The sequence below is a fragment of the Dendrobates tinctorius genome, unplaced genomic scaffold (genome assembly GCF_039654945.1).
Source record: "Dendrobates tinctorius isolate UK_male_01 unplaced genomic scaffold, ASM3965494v1 ptg000035l, whole genome shotgun sequence".
NCBI classification, from domain to species: Eukaryota; Metazoa; Chordata; class Amphibia; order Anura; family Dendrobatidae; genus Dendrobates; species Dendrobates tinctorius.
The window spans coordinates 13,862,300-13,887,500 of NW_027361703.1; the positions used below are offsets into that span (position 1 = coordinate 13,862,300).

Sequence of the window (25,201 nt, forward strand, 5' to 3'; positions counted from 1 at the left end):
GATGTATGTACTGCATGTTGTCAGCCAAATTATTATCCTTTAGGAGAGCAGCTGACTTGCTGTAATGCGCACAGATGGTAAAAGCGAGTACCAAGGGTAAAGCTTTCACTACTGCAGACAGAAGAGTTTTACCTGAGATGCCGTACACCTACAATGAAGCAGCGCACTGTCTTGGGCAGCAGATATTTCCAGAATGTTAAATCTGTTGACAGTTTTTTGAACATTAATGCTGATGTTCATAAAGAGTGTCTGCTCCTCAATGAACAATAATTGCTCTGTGTAGGTTTAATGTTTCTTGGCTCGCTGCCTAAAGTACATGAATACAATGAGCAGAATACCTTCCAGGGAATTATATCTGCTTACATAAACACATTTAAGAGTAATCCTTGAATAAATGAACACAATCCAGAGAACCATGTAAGAACATTCATTTTTTCCTGATTGTATGACCCCAAACATTGGCAATGTTTGAATCTAAACAATCTGGATATTAACTCCATTTCTCTTTATGTCCTCAGTGCCAGACTCGCTATGATTGACACCTCTCCTGATTTTATTATAGGAACAGACATTGTAACTTCTTATTTTTACTGGCCTCTTTCTTTAATATTACACTTTTTCAGGCCTGTACTGTGGTACATCACACATTGCCACTCTTTTTAATCTTTCTATTATTTAAGCACCCGAGTCTCTATATTGATCCTTGTTTAAGACACAGAAAAAACACACAGTATGACAAACGTGCATGAATACTCTGTTGTAAAATATATATATACTGTGTGTCTTAGTCTTTGGGTGGTGTGAACAGTTTCTTACTGACCTGTTCATTTTTTGTGCATGTCTCATGTGTTCTTAATTTATTAATTTCTTGCTCATGCAAGCTTTGGGAGATCCCCGCCTCTCTCTTGTGGGACTTGCACATGAAGAGCCATTTTTCCCAGCATGCCCATACTGTGCAGCGCCCTTCTGAATCCTGCTCATGTAGGTATTGTTCAAATGATCAGGTTTTAAATACATTAGATAGGACTGCTCTGTGAAGGGTTACCGTGATGTGGTGGAGTGGCTTAGTATACATTTTTTGCAAAAAACATATCAACTAAATACCCTGTGTTTGTTATCATCTTTTACTAGCACTTGCTGCTTACTGTTGCATATATTTAACAACAGAGTATTCATGCATGCTTGTCATAATGTGTGTTTTTTCTGTGTCTTAGTCTTTGGGTGGCGTGAACAGTTTCTTACTGACCTGTTCATTATTTGTGCATGTCTCATGTGTTCTTAATTGATCTCTGTTTGTAGTTTATATTTGAGGAAGGGTTCAGTCCAAGCCTGAAACACATGATAAAACAACCTGCAAAAACCTCAGCGAGTAGGAACCTTTTCATCTCATGCAGCAGCATGGTCATTTAGATGCCTATCCTCCATTGTGCTATCTATTGCATGCAGAAGAAGTGGATCTTCTATCTGCTGGTGGACTGCAGAGGCTCACTTAGGCTAGTTTCACACTAGTTCAGGTGGGCTGCGGATGGCTGCCTACTTCCTCCTTTCTTCCTCTCTGAAGCTCCGCCTATGCTCCGCATACTTCTGTATGCATCCTGCATTTCCCTGCGTACCTATCTTTAACATTGGGTACACAGTGACATGCGTTGTATGCAGATGCAGCAATTTCATGTGTGCGGCGACCGCACGAAAATGCAATACATTTTTATTGGAGTTGTGACATTCATAACTCCGTCAGATGAGCAACATCTCACTCTTTACCCCCATTTACCAGGCCATATTACCCTACAAGTGCTTATCTCCTTTTTTCTTTCCCTTAACTAAAGGGCCTTTTACATATAGCGAGATCGCTAGCGATATCGCTAAAGCGTCACCGATTTTGTGACGCAACAGCGATATCGCTAGCGATCTCGCTTTGTGTGACACATAGCGGCGACCGGTCCCCCGCTGGATATTGCTGATCGCGCTCGAATGTCCTGGGCCATTTTTTCCTTGTTGGCATCCCGCTGGCGCCAACTAGCGATGCATGGACGCAGGCGGAAGTCATCATCATCGCTGCGGTGTGACAAGTAAGAGCGACTGCCGACGGATCGCTTATCACTGCTGCGTCTCTGGTGAGATCTGCCTGTTTGGCAGCTCACTAGTGATTATTTAGCAATGCACCAGCGATCCTGACCAGGTCGTATCGCTGTCGGAATCGCTGGTGCATTGCTAAATGTAACGGGACCCTAAGGGCTTTAATCACTACTGCAGTTCAGGAGCACCCAGCTCTCCTGCCTCCCAGCTTCCAGCTTGCTGATGACTTATGTCTGTGCACAATCAAAGGCAGCAAGTAGAGGCACTGGAAAAGAGCATTGCCCTGAAGTTGTCTAAATCCAGCTATTCAACCAGCACCAAAGCAGTGTGTGCAAGTTTTAGAGCAAAGAGCTTGCCAGCACTGTGTATGCTGTTGCCTGGGTGATCAGTTACTGCTGATAGGCAGCAAAAGTGTCTGGTAACCTCTGCAGCGAGCATTTAACAGAAAAAATAAAAATAAAATCCAGTGATTTTAAATAACAAATAAATTACAAATTTACTTGTTAATCATTTTGTTATTTATAAATATTTTGTAAAGTTAACAATTCAAGATTACTAGAAACCTCTTTAATATTAAGCAGAATAGTCATTTATCTCTTCTCCTTCACTCCTTAACACATTATTTTTCTGCTTTTAAAGGCAAAAACTACTGAAACAAACTGCAGGTATGAAGAGATTCAAAACCCTCCACATAAATCAGCAGAGAAAAGACACAATATTTCCTATAACACCCACTGATACCAATTCAGCACCACACAAAACCTGTCCCTTCTACTTCGCATTGATGTGGGTACGGAAATTATTACTGGCGCTGTGTGGTTCAGTATGTGCAGATGTATTGGAAGAAATGATGAACACAATCAACAATAGCCAATGTTTGGTCAACCTTCTGAAAATCTGCAGACTTCATACTGCATTCAATGTTATCACAAAGCATTCCCCTCAAAGATAAAAGGATGAACAGCTCCCAAACAATCTTGGTTTATTGCTTCTTTGCAAATAATGGACTCTTTTATGAGAAATCCATATGTTTCCATTGTCTAGTTACAATGAGGAGTGCAGAAACTAATGTTATTTTGGGCATTCCAGATACAGAAGAACAGCTCATTTGACTTGGTAAAAAGGATGTACAACCATCTGGATCCAATTACTTTAGAGTTGTTTTATTTTGCCTTTGCCAAAACACTATGATTATCAGCTGTGTATTTGGCTTTATGTCATGCATATATCGTTGCATAAATGACAGCACAATTAAAACATTTTACATGACAAAGAAGGCCATGTTTGCCTGGAAAAGAAACAGAGTAAGTACAGGTTAAAATTTTAACTTTTGCTTTAGTAACCTTTTTAATTTAACTTTTAATTAATCTAAAATGTGGTTATTTAATGAGAACCTCTCACCTCCATAAATGCTAATTACCTGCAAATACAGTGGCTTAATGAAGCAGCAGCTACAGGGAGAAAATAAATTATATTCTCCCTGCAGCCGTTCGTTTCCAGGGAGCTTTATCAGCCACCACTCACTACACAGTGCTGTAGTTACTACCTTATATACTGATTCCCAGCATGCTCTATACACATACTGTGAAGCAAGCTGTCAGTCAATGCATCACAGAGTTATTTCAGCTGTGCTCACTGTGTAGCAAGAGGTGACTGTAACAGCTCCACATAATGCTCCAATAACTGGGAGAAGAAAACTTGAAGAGTAACCATGGTTTTAGTTTTTTTTTTTTTTATAAATCAATAATAAGTTTCAAAATAAGAAACTTTGTAATATATCTTATTAGAGACATCTGCTTCTTTCTCTTCCTGAATTGATCTTTCATTCTCAAATTCCTCAATTTATGGGTAAAATCTATCTTCAGTGATTACAGGCTCCATCATAGTGTGTAACAGAATCTTTTTTGAAATGATAGGGTCTCAATATTATTCAAACCCAAAAGAAAAAATAGACCTCTAATAATTAACCTTTTTTATTATACTGTATATTTAAAAGTCAAGGTAATGCCTAAAATGGTGCAGAATATAAGGACAAGAGAGGAAATAAAGTATGATAACTTATATTAAACAGCTAATCTCTCTGTAGAAGAGCCCTATTAGTAACCCTACCTGTTAGCGGAGATTGGCACCCTGGTTGTAGATGTGACGGCACCCCCGCTCAATGTCAGTAGCCCTAGTGACCCTAATGCACCCTAAACACATTAAACACTGAGATATATTCCCAAAACACACACATACAAAAATATTTGAAAGTACCCTAAATACAAAAAAAATCAAATAGTGGTCCAATTGAAAAGATAAATATCTCACAATTATTGCTGTAAGTGTTCCTGAAGGGATATTGCCAAGGTGTACAGTCACATCAAAAAATGATCCGAAAGGGATACAGCCAAAGTATATAGTCACATTAATGACAATTAGGTTTTATTGTCATTAATGAGATTTAGGCTATTTCAAGCTGTAGATTAAACAGTCATGTATGAAACTATTGCACAATGCAAATAACAGTCCCATAGTCCTAAACCATAGGTACAACAAAATAGTTCCCCCTTGGTCCCATAGATCAGGTGGGTGCAAAGTTAGATATAAGCATTAAGTTTAAAAGAAAGAATTCCCAATGGTAATGGTACTCAACAATAAACTATTTCTTGTTCCCTCCGTCCAATAGCCTAATTCCAAAAATAGTTCTCTCTTATTTCCAGAGAGCAACAGTAAGATAAATACTGAATTAAATATCAGATGGCCATAAGAAACAATCCCACACAATTATGATATTAATCTGCCATCCTCCTGTTCCCGCTCCTTCTTAATTCCAGGAACCAGCAAGTAAAAATGGGTACAGAATTAGATATCAATAGCCATGAAAAAAATGTCACACACAGTTGTGGTATTTATCATCCATTAGCTCCCTTTTGTTCCCTTAGAAAGTGCAAGGGTTCATCAGGGGATCCAGGGTTGAGGGCTTCAGTGTTCCCCCTGGCTGAGGTCAATGCTGTGTGCGGCAAATTCGAGGTGCATCTTGTCTATTAAGCACTATTACCAAGCCATGGCCTCACTTACGTTCCCAAATGTGATGAATGCATATGTGAACCACAAGTTGCGGTCCACCTGCATCACAACAAAGGGTCATGGGACCGCCCCTTATCATCCTCGTTACCTGCACTATAAGTTATGAAATGCAGGATGCATGTCACCTGGTCGCAAACCGGAAGTGAAGTCAGCTCCGGTTCAGAGAGGTAGTGCTTGCAACATAAATCGTGTTCCACGAAAGAATAGCCAAACATAATCAAGGGAAGAGCATAAATACTCTCCTCCCACCTTTCAGAAGGGTTCAATGGATTTAAGGTACGGGTATGTCTACAACTTTACCCTTTTTACAAAGGGAAATAATAATAGGGTTAGAAAAATTGGGACTATGGTAAGATATAATCTATATCCAATTAACATATTGTAAGGAGGCTAAAGGCTGCGTAATCAATGGGAGGTATGCTTTACAGAGATGGCTGCTCTCTGTGATGTAACCCAGAGTATTTTCTTTCATGCACGTAAGCAATAAGATGTCGTTTGGTGCACCTGGGTCTGGCATTTGGGTAGTTATGAGAAATGGGTGGAGCTGGCCACCCACATACCTCACATCTATGTGTGGTTACAGCTTATGTAATGGAGGCTGTTTGGCACATGGTCTGTGTGTTGGGAGGAAGAAGCACTCCTGTGTGTGTAGCTCCAGACCGAGCCTGCGGGTTTGACATTACCCCCATCCTGTGTGCACACAGGCCTGGGAGAGCAGAGCCCTGCTAAGGACATTTATACTTTGTTTTTGCCTGCTCTAAAGGCTGTTTACTTTTTGTTGGTGCTCCTGGGTTTATGAAGCCAATAAACCTACATGGAGCTTTAAAGGTACAAAGGTACATGCCTCCTGCTTTCCTCCCATCGCACCTGAGTGAGTACAACCCCTACAATATATGCAGCACCAAGACATATAAAGTGTATAAAACATATGAAAGTATGTGAAATGTAATAAGCAAAAAATCAACAAAGCAACCAAAATTGTTGCAATATTTATTTTAATAATAGGTCACAATGAGCCTATGTACACAAACCATGCTGGACCTATCTGTAACCATATTGTTAAAAAAAAGATAGAGAAGCACAATTGTTCATTTAACCCATTAGGGATAAGAGATTCCAGCAACAAAATCCAACGTGTTTCACTCTGGATGATCTTGTGGTCCCAATCATCCTGTCTAACTGCCATCAAATTGTATCCAATGAAGAACCGTTGGAAGCACTCCAGCGCAAAATGGCCATAGTCTGCTCTTCTCTACCTGCCACCCTCACACTCTCCCCAATCCCTCTGCTACAGAGATGGTTTTAAGGAAAATTGGAAATTAAAAAAAACTTTTTATGGACATTGGTGAGTACTGCTAACTTTCTTCTTCACTGGATGCGCTATAATGCCTTTTTCCCCATGTGGCACCGGTTAGCTGAGCACCACCAAACACTTTGGGCTTTGGATGTCAGACTGAGTCCACACAGGAATTCACACAGACATTTTTATTTAAATGACAGTGCCAAGTCAATTCTCTTCTTTTTGTCACAAACTTTATCATTACTGAGAAGATTATTGAGAGGAGATGACAGATGCTGCTTATAAAGTTCTAAGGACAACTGCTATTTCAGGAAAACTTGCTGCCGAATGTCTGTGTCTATTCATTGCTCCTCCCTTCAAGGAATTTTTAAAATATTGACTGTCATTTCCCATACCAGTAATGGGAAAATCTGTCTTTGTTAAACACAGATTTTACCCAAGAACTGAGAATGAAAGAAGCAAATTTCTCTGATAAGGTATATCACAAAGTTGCTTACTTTCATATTAACTTTTGATTCATGAAATTGGCAAATGATAAATGCTAAACCTCTTGCCCTTTGCATTACTTCAATAAAATCGCTCATTAACATATCCATACTTAAAAACTGTCATGATCCAGGTTTTTTTTTCCCTTGGCTGTGTGCCAAAGGTGGTTTTGCCCCCGGTGGCCATTAGGGTCATTGCACTCTGGTTACCTTAGTTTGTGCACGTGATTATGTAACAGGTGTGATTGCTCTATAAAAGAGTGTCAGGTGTGTCAATCACAGTTGGTGATAGTTCCTCATTTGCAAGCAAGCCTGGGTGAAGAATGGAGCTGAAGGAGAGTCACGGGCAGCTCAGTGAGAGTCCTGGAGTAGCAGCTATGGTGTCTGCAAGGAGGGCTGGCATTGCTTGGTGGAGTGGCGGCTATGGTGTAGAGCTGCCCTCAGGATGCTGGACTCGGTTGCTGGAAAGCTGGACTCAAAATGTTGGACTCTTTGGCAGAAAAGCTGGACTCATTTGCTGGACTCTGTTTCTCGACAGCTGCACGCAGCTGGTGGATTCTGTTTGCTCCAAGGCTGCACTATGGTGTTGGATCTGGTTGGAGAAAAAGATGCATGCAGGTGGTGGGCTCTATTGCTGGGAGCGTAAGCAACAGAGCAAAGCTAAGTGGTGTTCCCCGGTTTTGACACTTTTCCTTATGTGTGTTTAGTGCAGTGGTGGGATTAGTTTCCGCACCGACCATTTCCCTAGTGAGGGCTTAGGTGCAGGGTGAGTCAGGGTTTTTAGGTTCCTGATCGGCCCCGGTGCGGAACCGGCCTAGGGAACGTTAGGAGTGTAGAGACACTGACTCAGGGGAGTGCAGCAGGTCTCCATTTCCCCGTTCCCTATCGCAGGGCCACCATTGTTATTGTTACCCAGGTTTTCCCTACCCCCTTTGTCTGGTTGTATTAGTTACCGGCCTGTGGGCCGCGTCACACTGGACAATTACACATGCCGTGTCCTGTTGTATCAGTTACCGGCCTGCTGGCCGTGTCACACAGGATGGGGCACGTGACAAAAACATGAAAAGCTATGCTAGCACATTTCACTCTAAAATTAACTGAAAAAAATTGCATTGAACATCAGTTCTCCTTTACAGCCTCTTTAAAGTCTATTATTACAATAGTACCAGTTGCAAAATTACAACTACTATTGGCGGAAGCCATAATAAGGCCCTTAGGAATAGTCACTAAGCTTTTCACAAATCTTCTAAGGTATACACATCCTTTTTTTAGAGAATTTAAAACACAACAGAAATTATGGTAATTTAAATATTTTTCAGTGGGTGTGGAAAATTTGGATTTTTTCAAACTCTAATCAATATTAATAGAGAAAATAGCACATGAGTAACTATCTATCTAGGTAACTATCTAGATAACTTCACATTTCAGAGAGACAGAAAAGTCTGGGAGTACAAGCTCATGACGACCCTTTACACTCCCAATGCAGGAATGAACGTGTCACATGGATTTATGTCTTTTTACATCAATTAAGGAATTTGCTCCTAAGACCTTGTGGGGGCATCACAACACATTAGGAGATCCCAATCAGAGGACAATAAAACTTTCACTCCTTATCTATGAACTTGTTCAATATTTATGCTTATCCCTCTCCCATAATGATAGTTCTCTGTTGTGAGCTCATTTTCGGGTTTACGTCTGTATTCTGGTGAGGGTTATGGAGCTGGCTGTGCTGACAGAGGAGTAGTGAGTTCTCTATCTGGACTCCCTCTGTTGCTTAAGGGAGGTAATGAAGCTGATCTAAATGGCAGAGGCCGGCCACCAGAGGAAGAGGACTGCGATTGGACATCAGGAGTTTCTGATTGGATTTAAGGCAGCTGACTCCCTAGTTTCTTGCTGGTGATTTTTCCTGACTGTGGCTCCTGGTTTCCAGTTTGGTTCCTGCCTTCCTAAAGCTAAGTTTTCTCTGTTATTGTTCATATGAGTTTTTGTCTGGTTTACTTAGTTTTTGTGTTCAGCCAGCCCTGGCTGGGACTGGGATGAATCCCCATTTTGTCTCTGATCAGTTGATCTCTTTTGCTCTGTCTTCAGAATATACCTGAGTGCTGATATAGTGATTTCAGGGCCTTTTTCTATCAGACGTGTTGGACATTCTTTTTGGCAGGGTTTTTTGTGTGATTGCAGACAGCAGCTTTTATTTCCTGTCCTTTCTAATTAGCTAGGGCCCCATCGTTTGCTCAGCCTATCTTTCTACCTGTGTCTGTGTTTTCATCTTGTTTCACCAACAATACATGTTGGAGGCTGTCTATTGCTTTGGGGTCTGCTCTGGGGCAGTTTAGATTTTCCCTTTCTTTCTTTAGGCTTATTTAGTTCTCCGGCCGTGACGAGGCATCTAGGACCACCGTAGGCACGCTCCACGGCTACTGCTAGTTGTGTGGATAGGTTCAGGGGTCTGCAATCCGCTAGTTACCAACCTCTCTGGTTTTCTGGGCTTAGCTTGTTTTTTGTTTTTTCCTCCTCGGTGACTCATTCATAACAGTTCTCCTTCACGTCACTTGTCTTAGCTATTGCATTTTTTTCTGTGCTGTGTTGTGCATAAATATATGACTCTTCAGATCTTGTATTAGTCAATGCCTGATGAAGAGACCTGAGTAGTCTCGAAAGCTTGCAATGTGTTACCATCTTTTCAGTTAGCCATTAAAAGGTATCAACCTCTGAGGACTCTCAATTCTAAATATTTTTCTATCTATCTATCAATTGTAGAGTGAGCTAAAGCCCCATTGTCAAAATAGGTGGACCAGCAAGTATATGGCATTTATAGACTGTATTGGGAATATAGTACTGTATGTAAGGGAGTCGTATGTGGTGTCTAGGTGTTTGCTGACTCCCTTTTATACTATATTATTAATTATTTATGTATGATCTTGTTTTCATTTTTTATATTTGTACAATAAAATTCATATATTTTTATGAACTGCTTCTAGTCCATTTTGTTTGGGGTTTTGTTATATTATAATGGATGAGCTTTAATACAGTACTTTCAGCCTTATTTGGGATAAATGTATTGGGAATATGCAGTAAAATCTGACATGGAATTACTTACGTAATATAAGTTTTATGTTATATATTTTATGTAATACTGTTTATGTATAAATAATTAGATATTTCATGCTAATGTAAATGAAGAAATATTATGAGATGTTAAGTTCAAGCAGTAATCAGAATCTTAATCATTTTAGCAAAATACATGTTAGTTAACTTTACATTTCTTACCATTCTCCTCCAGTAGACTTTCACAAGGACTGCAAGTAATTCTATGAAAGAAGTATAAATAGAAGTGGTGCCCCTAAGTCATGGCTGTCAAGGGAAGCAGGAATATTATCCAGAAATTTTCTCTCTCAAAGCCAGCAGTTGTGTACTTGAGAAAAATAGCTGCATTTTCCTCTTGTTAAAACTTATTGAATATATCTCAAATTGGCAATTTATGGTGAGATTACCGGATCTATAAAATGCAATAGAGTCTAGTACTGCACAATGTATATCTACAATGCCAGACACAGTACTCGACTTTTAGACAGTTTTGTAAAGCTAAATAATTCTGAATAAGTGGAAAAGATGAGCAAGTTCTATTCCCATGACAGAGAATATGTACAAAAAGAACATATACATGTTACAAAGCAATAAAGTCTGCGAGGTCCTCCACTGAATTACAGGGTCAAGCTTAGTGACCTTGAAAACATTCCTTTGCCTACTGGTAAGGTATTCAAAAGTCTTACCCATAAAGTAGATATTAAAAAATAGATTTATTCTATTTACTTATAACTTTCACATAAAAACAATCAAAATACTAACATTTCAGTGTTGAAAGCCATAGGTGATTTGCATATTAGTCATAAACTGTAGTATATTCTTTAGAATACAGAGACTTAGATTTCATTTAATTTCAAATACCAATTGTCAGTCACCAAGTGTGAAGCTGGGGGTGATTGTGCAAGTGAGAAGGTAAAATCTAACAAAAGTGCAGTTAAATAAAACCAAAGCATAGAAGAATACATATAGGAGATAAAATATTTTTTTTGCTACTCATCAGAAAATCACAAACTTAAAGCACCACTCCAACATTGTTGTTTTATTCAGCACTGGAGTGGTGCTTTAAACCTATGGTCCTTTTCCCCTGTTCTATACTCACCCTGAGGCATCTTCACTTTTTTCAGTGCTGCTCTGGTCCCGCGGCCCCATCTTGTGACCGCAGCTTCTGACTGGCCAGAAGTTAGAGGTAACAGTCACACGCTCTCAATGCAATGCAAGAAAAAGGCACTCATAGACTGATACTGATTTGTGACCTCTGGCTCGCTCCATAAAATACTGTGGGAGACTGACGGGAACAGCAGTGATAACAGATGAAGACACAGGAAGGTGAGTATAAGACTGTGGGCAGGGGACTTAGACTTGGCGCTTTAATTTTATGTTTGTTGGATCCTAAATTAATAAAACTGACATGCCTCTGGATTCAAACACTTGAATCTGTGTTTTGTGGTTGGTAGACTTTGTTAGATTCATTCACTTTGCTGCAGTTTGAGTTGGTTGCAGTAGTTTTGTGTGCGATTCTTGTATTCTTAGGGAACCGCTACTCTAGTGATCTTAGGAACTGCTAAGGATATTCAGAGTAAGTTTCCGTCGAGTAGGGTGCCATTATGTCATCTTAGGGTGTCAACCTCAGCGGTCAGGCAGGGACAGAGAGGGTTTCTTCCTACCTGTCAAGTTTAGGTATTTGTTTTCCTGGTTTGTACATTACTCGTATGAATGTATTTTAGCGGTTGTAACAGAAAAGCAACTTACACTTAAAGTTTACATAATGTATGCACGTAAAAAAAACTATCCATGAACCCTATGAACTGCTTTTGCCTATGCAGAATATACACTCACTGGCCACTTTATTAGGTACACCTGTCCAACTGTGTGTTAAGACTTAATTTCTAATCAGCCAATCACATGGCGGCAACTCAGTGCATTTAGGCATGTAGACATGGTCAAGACAATCTCCTGCAGTTCAAACCGAGCATCAGTATGGGGAAGAAAGGTGATTTGAGTGCCTTTGAACGTGGCATGATTGTTGGTGCCAGAAGGGCTGGTCTGAGTATTTCAGAAACTGCTGATCTACTGGGATTTTCACGCACAACCATCTCTAGGGTTTACAGAGAATGGTCCGAAAAAGAAAAAAAATCCAGTGAGCAGCAGTTCTGTGGCCGGAAATGCCTTGTTGATGCCAGAGGTCAGAGGAGAATGGGCAGACTGGTTCGAGCTGATAGAAAGGCAACAGTGACTCAAATTGCCACCCGTTACAACCAAGGTAGGCAGAAGAGCATCTCTGAACGCACAGTGCGTCGAACTTTGAGGCAGATGGGCTACAGCAGCAGAAGACCACACTGGGTACCACTCCTCTCAGCTAAGAACAGGAAACTGAGGCTACAATTTGCACAAGCTCATCGAAATTGGACAGTAGAAGTTTGGAAAAACGTTGCCTGGTCTGATGAGTCTCGATTTCTGCTGCGACATTCGGATGGTAGGGTCAGAATTTGGCGTAAACAACATGAAAGCATGGATCCATCCTGCCTTGTATCAACGGTTCAGGCTCGTGGTGGTGGTGTCATGGTGTGGGGAATTTTTTCTTGGCACTCTTTGGGCCCCTTGGTACCAATTGAGCATCGTTGCAACGCCACAGCCTACCTGAGTATTGTTGCTGACCATGTCCATCCCTTTATGACCACAATGTACCCAACATCTGATGGCTACTTTCAGCAGGATAATGCGCCATGTCATAAAGCTCGAATCATCTCAGATTGGTTTCTTGAACATGACAATGAGTTCACTGTACTCAAATGGCCTCCTCAGTCACCAGATCTCAATCCAATAGAGCATCTTTGGGATGTGGTGGAACGGGAGATTCGCATCAGGGATGTGCAGCCGACAAATCTGCGCCAACTGTGTGATGCCATCATGTCAATATGGTCCAAAATCTCTGAGGAATGCTTCCAGCACCTTGTTGAATCTTTGCCACGAAGAATTGAGGCAGTTCTGAAGGCAAAAGGGGGTCCAACCCCTTACTAGCATGGTGTACCTAATAAAGTGGCCAGTGAGTGTATATATAGGCATAAGTGTGAGAATTTATGGCTCCATAAAGATAGGAAACTACAGTTGAGCAAAAAAGATTGTTGGATGTATATGGCCTGCAGAGCATTGCAGACCTCTTCTTACTTGTCAGCATCCCCAGTGCCACTTTTGATTAGCAGTCATAATTGCAGCATGATGCATGCATGACAATGCCAGGGATATTAGAAGTTAGGAGATTCATAGGGCAATTGTTCAAGAGCCACAAACTACAGATTTGGCCACTGGAACATGTCCCTACAAATCTTTTTGATTTAGGCTTCTTTTACACTTGCCCGTTTTTTTGCTGGCCATTTTGCCAGTATTTCTGTGGTTTCCCACAAAAACAGGCAACAAAAAACCTTATCAGATTGACGTTTTTCCCTGTTGTAATAAATTGGTGGGAAAAATATGGCGATCCGCAAATACGGTGTACCGCAAAAAAATGCTGTTTTTGTGGTACAATTGATTTAAATGGAGGCAGTTTCTGTGAGCCGTGAAAAATATCGAGCAAGCTCGATATTCTTTCATGACCTATATACGGCCCTCACGGCCATACAGCGCTCCGGTGTATTTTTGCGGGCCGCTTTTTGCGGCCCCATAGAATTCTATTGGGGTCGCAAAAACGGCCCGCAAAAACATGGCAAGTGTAAAAGAACCCTTAATCTACTGGAAACACAATAGGTCATTGAAGCTTATGGCCCTGATTCATCAGAACCATTGGTTTCACACCAGTCTTGATGAGGGGGTGTTCTGTCATTAGACACTCCTGATTTATTAAAAAGTGCATGCCTTTTAATGAATCCAGCTCATCTTAAAAGTGGTGTGAGACTCCTTGTGTGCCTCACCATAAATTTTACTCCATTCTAGGACCTATAGTAAGATTCATGGCATAGCAAAAGCCACTGCTCGTCATGAACTTGACAAGCTAGGGTTGCCATGCTTCCATCACACCATGGAATTGGCTTGAGAATTGTCAAAAGTCGCAACACAGCCTTGCGTTGTGCCCAAACTTTGCAACTTTTCAAAGCTTTCCACTTCTAATTCTGGTGTAATTAATTTGATGAACTGGGCTCCATATTTTTGAGAAGTCTACAGAAAATGTTTGTATGATTAAGTAGTTTCAATAGAGAGTGACAAATTATGTCAGGCTAGCTTATTTGGGAATTTAAACTTATAAGGATGTTCAACACTTTGACACTAGGACTCAATATAACACCACCTGGATTTATGACTCACTACATGGACACAGTTCACACTTCTACCAGAAGCACTTCAGACAACTTAGAACATCATTCCAACTGCCTCTCCATTTGTAAGAAAATGCTAATTCAATTTCCTTGACTCATCTTTAGGAGGCATCACACCTTCCACCTAATGAACAAATATCCTAATGTAGTATCCCTTAAATGTGCTTTTTTCTTTCCATTTGTTATATGCCTGAAGAAGGAGCCACTGTGCTCTGAAAGCTTGCAAACATATTATTTTCTGGTTAGCCAATAAAAGTATCACCCTGAGAATACGTTTGTCATCATTGGGTGGAAAAGTATTCACATCGATTTTTCTGGCTAACACGGAACCACAATATAATTTATTATTGTACGTCAGGCTAGCTTGAAACTTCAATCAGAGAATAGAATAGTTTTATAGACATTATCATTGGGGGTACATGAAATAAGAACCCAACTATTCTGGCTGCATGCCATAGAACCCCTTAAAATGTTGCATTACTTCTGTCATTCTATGCCCAAAAGAAAGGCATGTATTTGACCCAACAATGCACAACACACTGGATAAATTATATTTGTCCCTCTTTGGTCACAGAGTACACTGTTACACTAATGTACAATAATAAGGTAAAATATGAAAGGAAAAGAAGAGGAAAATGTACAAATCTGGTTACGTTAAGTACCAAGGTACAGTACATGTATATTGATTTACACATTCTATAATACCCCATAGACCTTTAATATTACAGCCGTACATTTGTACATTGTAGAGCTAGATATGAAATTGTTTAGTCAGAGGAACAAGCCTTTATTCAGCATACATGTGATAACTAAAGGTTTTTGTGCTTTATCGACACTGACGTTAAATTGTTTCCGCACGTACTCTATATCAGTGCCACTGATAGTGAGGCACGTTGGCCTAGAATCATTTTTAATACAATGTTCACAGCTCTTACACTCAAACATACTGCACTAAATGGTTTCTTTTACAATGTATTGAGAGCTCTAAAATGATTCTGCAGCGCAGTTATAAATTGCGAAGTGGAACATATCAAAGCTGTTACAATGTCACGAGCAGAAGAAATCATATACTAACATGAACACAATATATATTCCAGCATTTGCCATATTTTAAAGCAATAAATCCCATCTGATGGATGTCGGTATAAAATGAGCACACACAGTTCTACGATATGACTAAGTAATCGCCCTTAACAGCTGAAGAATAAAACTAAACTGAGCATTATACCTGGAGGTCTGGCTTGCAAGCAAAGAAAACAGCATTATGATGCTTCAAAGAAATTAAAACAAGTTTCTACGAAGAAAGAAACCTTAAGGAAAATGCTATATAAAACATCAACAAAACAAAGGAAATAAAATGGGAACATCGCCCGCAGAAATAGCACAATGATAGCCTAGCCTCAGACGGAATGGAAGTTGAAAACGATTTATTTTATCTTTTTGACTGACGGGCTGCACAGATGCATGGTGTAGATAGCAAAATGCTATGTCTACACAAAGCATGTAAAGAGCTTTTATAAACAGCACATGAATATACATGAATTCAGTAAAAAAAAAGATTATTTTACATAAAAAAGGCAAATGCAAGAAATTAAAGGGAATATATTGCTTATAATTATAATACTAAAAAAAAACAGATGCTCATTTATTTTTTTATATGCTGTTTTCATTTTCTGACTGAATATTTATTTTTTCTATTTTCTGATCATTGGACCTACACAAGAAGAAATGCGTAGAGCAAGACCGGGAGGGAGGAGCAGGTGAATAAGCCCCGCCCAGCAGATCGGACAGCGGCAGTTTACATACATCTAAAAAAGGTATTTATGCATGAAAGGTGCGGGGTCAGGGGGAAGCTAAAGTACTAAGAGAATCCTTATGTGACACACAATTGAATGATATCATTATATGATATCTCAAAAAAGGGGTGACAGATTCCCTTTAACTAGTAAATTGTAATCCTGCCTGTGATGATAATGAAATAACTTTGATAATGAAATCACTAAAAAGAAGTCTTTTCTAGAAACAAAGGAGCCAGTGTAGTATTAAACTCAGTGAACCAGCGTGAAAATTGCAAAATGTCATGATTATTTTAATATACTTGTTGGCGTGCAAAAACATGTAAAATAAATACCAAAACATTTTAAAAACCTTTTAACGTAAAACTGCGTTTAAAACATAGGTCACTTTCTGATGACATTTCCTTTAATAGACTACCAAATCCCTGCTGTATCTACTTTAGTGCTTGCTGATAGTATCTGTTAAGGGTCAACATATTTTTACTGCAAGCCCAAGATTCGTCTTTTAATAGTACAAATATGTCAATGCCTTTGTGCGATCAAATGCAGGTAAGGAAGTTGACAATTCTTTATTATTCTGATCCTGCTCATGATTTATGTAAATTATCCTCTGGGCAATTATTCTGGATTTGCCTATTTCATGCACTTGGTTAATACAGGTCATCTAGTTGGTATAAAAAGCAGATCACATTTTCAACGGTTCATTAAAGCAAAAAGTACAAGCTGATAGACTCAACAATAAATTCTGAAAGAGAGAAAAGTAATGTATCACTTACAGGTCCGAAAGCATTACTGTCAAAGCTGTGTCCGTGATGGTCACCTTCTATCCATATATGTCCATTCGGAATCTTTACATATTGATTCTTATATCCTGTTGTTCTGTTGGGGTGAGAATAAAATAAAACAAAAAACATTGTAATTGAAGACTTCTTTTCTAAGAGCAATTTCTGAAATTATAAGTAAAATTCTTATAGGATATTTTTTCATATTTTTTTCAGCTGTTAGTTTATCTTTTTTTATGCTTTTACTGAAATCCTTTGCATTTGTTCATGGCATGGCAGCCCGTTTAACGGATTGCGTTACACCGTGGCATTAATGCGATGTAATGCATCTGTTAATACTGCCATAGACTGGCGCATAGCTAATGCATGTGAAAATTGGCATGCATTAGGGATGTGCCGTCATGCTGTGACGGACCCTCGGACGTGGTCTGCAGAGTTTGAGGGTCCGTCACTACTAGCGCATATGAAGCATCTGCATTAGCGTGATCGCAAAACATGATCAAAAAAGGCAGTTGCGTTAGCACAGTCCATTTAACGCATGCATTGAGCTGACTGTACTAACGCAATCTGAACCTAGCCTAAAAGAAAGTTATGGCTCTTGGAAGAAAAGGAAGGAAATGTACAAATGTAAAAACAAACATTGGCTGCGGAGGCAAATTTGTAAATTGGGGTGGGGGATAGCGTTAGAAGATTATCCTGAATGATTTGTAAAAGTAGATTAAATACATTTACTAATATACACTGGCGAGCAAAAGGGTAACAATGTTTTGAACTTTTGACTTTCAGGCTCCTGACCTCACCATACACTACTGCTTCGAATGTGAGACCTCCATCATTTTATAGACAATCATCTTAGCTTTCTCGTACATACTCGTAAGTTTGACTTACAACTATTTAGCATATGTTTAGTTATACAGATTCTTGTCATGTCTCTGCATTGTAAAACAAGCAGATTTTATTGACATATAAAAGCCCCATTAAAGTGTTGCTTCAAAAGTTTAACACAGCAAATAAAACTTCAATGAAAAACAAAGTTAAAATGTTTTTTTTTCTGCAGGAAGCACGTTGTATATTAGTTTCTATAGTGGCAAATTAGAGAATGCTTTAACAAATACGTTAAACGAAAATTTTCAGGCTGCTGGATTGTAGGCAACAGTCACGGGTTGAAGACCAGCAGTACAACCATGTAAAGCGCGGAGCACTGTGGAGAAATGTAATCTCGGGAAAAATGTCTCACTATCCCAATGGCAAAAGTTTTAATTGGGCACACAACCTGACGCAGCATGTGCTCATTAAAATTTAAATGAGCTCTCTTGATGATATGTGTGCTATATCATGATTGCCGTGTTAGAGGCCTCACAGGACACAGGCTAACAGAAGGTGGCATCGCAGAAGATGCAAATTAAAGTAATAACATTGGTGTACTTTGGAAGGAATGCCTAGAAAACATATAATAGCAGCATTACACACAAAATTATTACGTGTCAAAGATCAAAAGTCTTCTAGTATATACAGAAGATATATTTTATCCTAGAATTATTTTTAGGACATGTACATTATATACATAGTTACTAAAGCCATTTAACTGTAGATAAAAGAATACAAATATATGCGACACATAAAGTCTACATACCTCATATATATTGAACTGTTACTTAGCCTTCATTATGGGTCGCTTACTCTATGCATTTCAGTATCTCCCCGTTCCGTCCAAAAGATAGAAATACCTGCCATAATGCATATGCTAAAGTCCTGAACCAGGAGCCAAACGATGTATGACCAATATGCGAAGAAATAGATAAAGCAATCGGAGAGACTTTCAGCTCACTTCAGAATGGTGTAGTAGTCACATTAGTGGATGGAGCAACAGCTAATATTGATTGGCTCCTATAGGACTTTTTTGGGGGTCATTCAGTGGATCAAGTAGCAATCATACAAAAAAAAGAAAACCAAAGTTTTGCTTAAAATTTCTTTTAAGCTGATTAATTCATTATTGTATTGTTAGATCTGGAAGCAAAAACTGGTTTACCATCAGCTTCAAAGGAATCTGTCACCATTTTTTTGCTTCCAGATCTAAGAGTAGCATAATGTAGAGACAGATCCTGATTCAAGCAATGTGTCACTTCCTGGGCTCCGTATTGTGTTTTTAATAAAATCCATGTTTTTTGTGATTGAGATCTATCAGTTTTCTGACTGCTGAGCTCTGTATAACCCCGCCCCTACCATTGATTAATAGCTTTCTGTGTACACTGTGCATAGGCAGAAAGTTTCCAGTAAGTGATAGGAGCAGGGTTATACAGAGCTCATGAATATACTTGACCATCTGGCAGCAGATTTACTAGTCTTCTACTGATAACCTCCTGCTGATAAAATAGTGATTTTATCAAAATTAAACAAAACAGCTAAGTAAAGCCCCCTTCGCACATAGCGAGATTGCTAGCGATATCGCTAAAGCGTCACCGATTTTGTGTCACATGTAGCGAGATCGCTAGCGATACCTCTGACCCGGCTCCCCGCTAGATATCTCTAATCGCGCAAGATCGTCCTAGTCCATTTCTCGTCGGTGGCTTCCTGCTGGCGCCGACGAGCGACTCCATGGACGCGGGCGTAAGACGTCATCCTCGCTGCATATGACAGGTAAGTCATGACCGCCGACGCCGCTGCATCGCTGGTGAGATCTGCTGTTTGGCAGCTCACTAGCGACCATTTAGCCATGCACCAGCGATCCTGACCGGGTCCTATTGTTGTCGGGATAGCTGGTGCATCGCTAAATGTAAAGGGCCTTAAGTGACACATCACTGGAATAAGAGTCTCTGACACTACATTGTTATACGAATAGTCTGAAAAAAAACCTGGTAACAAATTCCTTTAAGTGTATAAGGAATTTGTACTTAGGAGAGCTCTGTTCAATTTATACTGCTTTATTCCATGGAAGAATTAAAAAGCAATCCATTCTTTACCTATCAATGAGCAGCACATTGCAGTGCCTGAAAACCAATTATTTCAACAGCAGGAATACAGGTGACAGCATGGAATGAGCATATGGAGAGCATAGCCCCATATGTGAATGTACAGTATATCTGGGTGATAGATCCTGAGTATTTGTCTTATTAGTGTCTACTAGTCTAGAAGATGAACTGTCACGATAGCTTTAGTAAGCCCTGCTGACCATGTAACAATTTGTTTGATTAATCAAGACTTGAAGTTCTAATTGTAATTCGTAACCACACCGGCACCTCCAGACCTGCCTTAATAAACATCTGTCATGTTTCCATTTAAGTTTCACAGTGATTTATCCAGGCAGGCAGCTTCTTATATACTTTTTAATAGCTGCTCTACACAACACGTCAGGTGAATTTCTGCTTCATTGAAGAAAAAGAAGACAATTCCATTATAAAACAGATTAAATTTATTAGCAATAATAAGCGGTGATCGGTAGAGCTATACGCTCGCTAATGTTCTGCATTTATCAGAATGCTTGCAAAGCGTGCATATTATAAGATGGCTATTATAACAGTTAAGTCCTTAAAAAGGGCAGGTGTTTTAGAAATGCTGTCCTTCACCACTCAATTGAAACAGTGGCAAATACAGAACATGAAAGCATTTTATTAGAAAATAATTAAAAAGAGAATTCTTAGACAGTGCTGTAATTTTAACTTGACCACAAGTGTGTTATTTTAAAGGGGTTGTCTAGTGCAAATCGATAAGTTTGCAGTCTCTCTATGTGAGTGCAGACTTATGATTCCCTCAGCACACGCACTATGTGCTGTGGGCATTTGCCAGTTTTTGAGCCGTGACCAGAGGGTATGTACGCGTTGTACATGCTTCCAGCCAGAGCTCTTACAGTGGGTGCGACATCGCTCCATACACTTGTATGGAGTTAGGTCGTGCTCTCTAGTTGGCCACGCCCACTAGTCCGGGTGCAAGCGAGCTCAATACAAGTTTATTAAGCAAGGCCATGCCCACTAGTCAGGCTTTTTCCGGGAGTATGTATAATGCATACATACACTTCAGGTCCCAACTCAGAAATCAGCAAATTCTCGCAGAGCACAGTGCGTGCGCTGGGGGATTCATAAGTCTGGAGTCACACAGAGTGACTGAAGACTTATCAATTTGGACCGGACAACCCCTTTGATATTTTACATCAACGAAAGTCTAATGATTAAAGATGAGGTGATCGATCTGGAGTTGAATTTCATGAAATTGACAGTTTCACTCGAATTCAAACATTTTGAGATTGACTTCACAGTTCACAAAAAAAACTTGTGGAGCACCATTTCCCCAACTGCCGAAGTATCAGAGGACAGGCTAATATCATTTTAACAGCTACACAGCTTCCCCTGCAGCTAGGACATTTTATGGATTATCATACCTTGTGCAGTGGTGATCAGTACTTGGGCTATCACAGATGGCGGTTTTTAATGGAGCACAGTTTGTACAGTAGAGTCATGTTTCATATCCACAGTCACTGGGTAAGTCTCTCTCATTGTACAGCGTAAGCTCTTATGGCCAGGGCAGTCCTCACTCTTTCTATTGTAGAGCATAAGCTCTTATGGTCAGCAGGGTCCTCTCTCCTGCAGAGTGTAAGCTCTTATGGTCAGCAGGGTCCTCTCTCCTGCAGAGTGTAAGCTCTTATGGTCAGCAGGGTCCTCTCGCCTGCAGAGTGTAAGCTCTTATGGTCAGCAGGGTCCTCTCTCCTGCAGAGTGTAAGCTCTTATGGTCAGCAGGGTCCTCTCTCCTGCAGAGTGTAAGCTCTTATGGTCAGCAGGGTCCTCTCTCCTGCAGAGTGTAAGCTCTTATGGTCAGCAGGGTCCTCTCTCCTGCAGAGTGTAAGCTCTTATGGTCAGCAGGGTCCTCTCTCCTGCAGAGTGTAAGCTCTTATGGTCAGCAGGGTCCTCTCTCCTGCAGAGTGTAAGCTCTTATGGTCAGCAGGGTCCTCTCTCCTGCAGAGTGTAAGCTCTTATGGTCAGCAGGGTCCTCTCTCCTGCAGAGTGTAAGCTCTTATGGTCAGCAGGGTCCTCTCGCCTGCAGAGTGTAAGCTCTTATGGTCAGCAGGGTCCTCTCTCCTGCAGAGTGTAAGCTCTTATGGTCAGCAGGGTCCTCTCTCCTGCAGAGTGTAAGCTCTTATGGTCAGCAGGGTCCTCTCTCCTGCAGAGTGTAAGCTCTTATGGTCAGCAGGGTCCTCTCTCCTGCAGAGTGTAAGCTCTTATGGTCAGCAGGGTCCTCTCTCCTGCAGAGTGTAAGCTCTTATGGTCAGCAGGGTCCTCTCGCCTGCAGAGTATAAGCTCTTATGGTCAGCAGGGTCCTCTCGCCTGCAGAGTGTAGCTCTACGGGTACTGTCACATTTAGCGATGCACCAGCAATCCCGACAATGATACGACCCAGTCAGGATCGCGGGTGCATTGCTAAATGGTTGCTAGTGAGCTGCCAAACAGGAAGATCTCACCAGTGATGCAGCAGCGGTCGGTGGTCGTTACTTACCTGTCAGATGCTGCAATGAAGACGTCCTCCCGCCCACGTCGCTCGTCGGCACCAGCAGGAAGCGGCTGACGAGAAATGGCCCAGGATGTTCTAGCGCGATCAGCGATAGCCAGCGGGGGAGCCGGTCGGAGGTAAGTATCACACATAGCGATATCGCTAGCAATATCGCTGCTGGGTCACAAAATCGGTGACTCTTTAGCGATATCGCTAGCGATCTGGCCATAGTAATCCATGGAAAGAAGAAGAAAAAATGTATATTTCTAGTGCTGTATAACAATGCCATCCATTGCAGTACACTTCAGGATGTACCCTTGGCACTTTAGCTTCCATTTTTAAAAATACTACAATCTCAGAATAGGAAAATAAACTGCCTTAGGCAAAAGACAGTGTAGAGGTTTTTACTGTCTTACTGATAATGATTATCATGATATGATATGTTCTTATGTTCTGCATACATACAGCACTGTATATGTCTCTACATGAATGGACTGGGTGTGGTTCATTTATTACACTTTTTATTATTTTACTCAATTTCTCTCTGGTCTAATGCCAGTTACCTCTACATGGAAAAAGGAAAAGACATATTTCTGCTTTTTACACACCATCACTTAGACTGTTTTGCTTGATGTTTTAAAGCTACCAGTACAGTGGTATGTAGAGATGGCACGTTGACTTGCAATATTAACATTCATACTCGATCTTCATGTCAATAAGATCTAAAATAAGAAGTATTGCGCTTTGCAAAATGCAGTCAAGCTTTGGATTGAAGGTACTATAAAATTCATAAAGATACATTGGGAAACCGAAAATGATGTACACAAGTGATGCATGTTCAACAGCAAATATCAACATTAGCAGTAAAAATTATTCATATGTGTCATAAGTAAAGTCAGAAATTCGACAATGTCAACGTTAAAGTATTAATATGTCGAGGGAAATATCCTGCTGTCTTTGAATTATTATTAAGGTTTTGTCACTGTTGTAGGTAATCCTCCCAAATGCCAAGTATTTATGCCGTCAAATGCAAAATTTTGCAAAGGAATTTTCATTGTCAGGTAAGAGTTATGCAGAGACATTTATATAAAGTTCATGCTGACCTGGGCACAAATGCTATATAGTCCAATTTATATAATGCATATAGTCTATTGATGCATTTGCAATTTCTCTGTAGCTTCAATAAAATAATATATCATCACCACTGTTACTGACAGTCTTAATATTTTTCTGTAATTTTGGAATGTGTGCTTAGTTTTCTCCAACAGGCTATTGGACAGTGAATGGAGCAGAGGAAGAACATGTGCATCACCACTTCTTTCAAGATGGGGCTTCGCAGAGCCCAGTTCTTGGTTTCAAAGCCCCTTTCTTATCACTTTGGGTCCCAGCAATCTGTAAGTTATTCTATAATTTATGGTAAAACTTACTATCTTGTCATCCAACTTCTGTTTAGCCTAGCCAAGAGGTGGATACCATTGTATTAAGTCTGCTATCTTTTCTGAAAACAAAATCCTGACACCAGAGTTTACATAGGCTACTTTCACACTTGCGTTTTTTTGCTGCGCGTTTTTTGCACACACAAACGCATGAAAAAAACGCATCATGCGTTTGTGTGCATTTTTTGCGGGTTTTCGATGCATTTTGTGCGCCCGAGCGCACACTACAAAAAAACGCATGCGCATACAAACGCGTACAAATGCATGTGTATGCGCACATATGCGCACCCATGTTAAAGTATAGGGAAAAAAACGCATGCGTTTTTTTGCGCTAAAAAACAGCGCAAAAAAACGCAAGTGTGAAACCAGCCTTAAACAGATATATTGCAACAAATAGTCAAGAGTTTTGCCAAAAAATTGATTCTTAATGAATTCATTTACTGCAAATCTCATTGCTGGGAAGCCTCTAATTGCTTGGAAAAGTTATCTTTACTAAACTCTAAGGTATTCCAGGAATGTATTGAAAACCAAACACAGCCTTATTAATGTTCAAAAGGTCTCAATCTATGTGGCTAGGGAAAAAACATTGCTAAGCGATGGTAAGTTCTAGAGATAAGCAAATTTGTTTGGATTCCGAATACGATTGGATTTGAATTTTTTTTGCAATATTCGTCGAACACAGCCAAACATCATTAGAGTCAATGGGAGTAGAAATTACCGAATACGTTCAGAACCAATTGTAAGACATACATTCGGCACAAATAGTGTTCAAATATGTCAAGATCAGATTCGAGGCCAAAATCCGAACAAATTTGCTCATCTCTAGTGGTAACCAACAACAGTATTCTGGTCGACTATTACAGAAAGGAAGTGTGCAATAAAAATAATTTTTACAACACGCACACTTTGTGAACTCTTTTGTGAAGAGTTTTGTATGCACATTTCTTGATTGTGAACATTTTTGTTTTGTCTTTAACAAAAAAATTGGGGTTTGCCTATCTTACGAGCCAAAAAGCACTCTTTCAATGGCACACGAGCTTTGGTTTCAGGATTTTTTTTTTCTTTGCAGTTAAAAAAAAGAGAGGAAATATACTTGAAAAATCTATACTGACCCTTTAATAAGCTATACCACATGCCAGGATACAATGGCAAACCAGATATTCCCCTTGCAGACATGTGTTTTAGAATGTGTGCCGTTCAGTGCAAAGCAAAAGGTCTGATTTGGCTAGGCGAGATGCCTCTAACAGTAGTTCAGCTTTTGCACAAGCTTTGTACTGTCCACAAGGAGAGATTCCCCTTAGTCTCACTATCAGAGGCCTGTCAATTAGCCAAATCAAACCTCTTGCTTTGCACTAGTGAAGGGGAAACACCCCAAAACATGTGACTGC

General features: G+C 40.1%; 1 protein-coding gene and 1 long non-coding RNA gene across 2 annotated transcripts in view; one reads left to right on the forward strand and one right to left on the reverse strand.

Annotated features, from left to right (window-relative positions):
- Positions 1-25,201, reverse strand: part of IMMP2L (inner mitochondrial membrane peptidase subunit 2) — a 1,728,396-nt gene that overhangs the window by 413,694 nt on the left and 1,289,501 nt on the right. Inside the window, exon 5 of the mRNA XM_073573288.1 lies at positions 16,897-16,999. Coding sequence (XP_073429389.1) covers positions 16,897-16,999 — 103 coding nt within the window. The remainder of the gene's footprint in view (positions 1-16,896; positions 17,000-25,201) is intronic.
- LOC141087646 (uncharacterized) overlaps positions 1-25,201 on the forward strand; it is a 136,483-nt gene that overhangs the window by 110,489 nt on the left and 793 nt on the right. The window contains exons 3-6 of the long non-coding RNA XR_012231710.1: positions 16,051-16,141; positions 17,689-17,775; positions 23,369-23,438; positions 23,633-23,771. This is a non-coding gene — a long non-coding RNA (uncharacterized lncRNA). The remainder of the gene's footprint in view (positions 1-16,050; positions 16,142-17,688; positions 17,776-23,368; positions 23,439-23,632; positions 23,772-25,201) is intronic.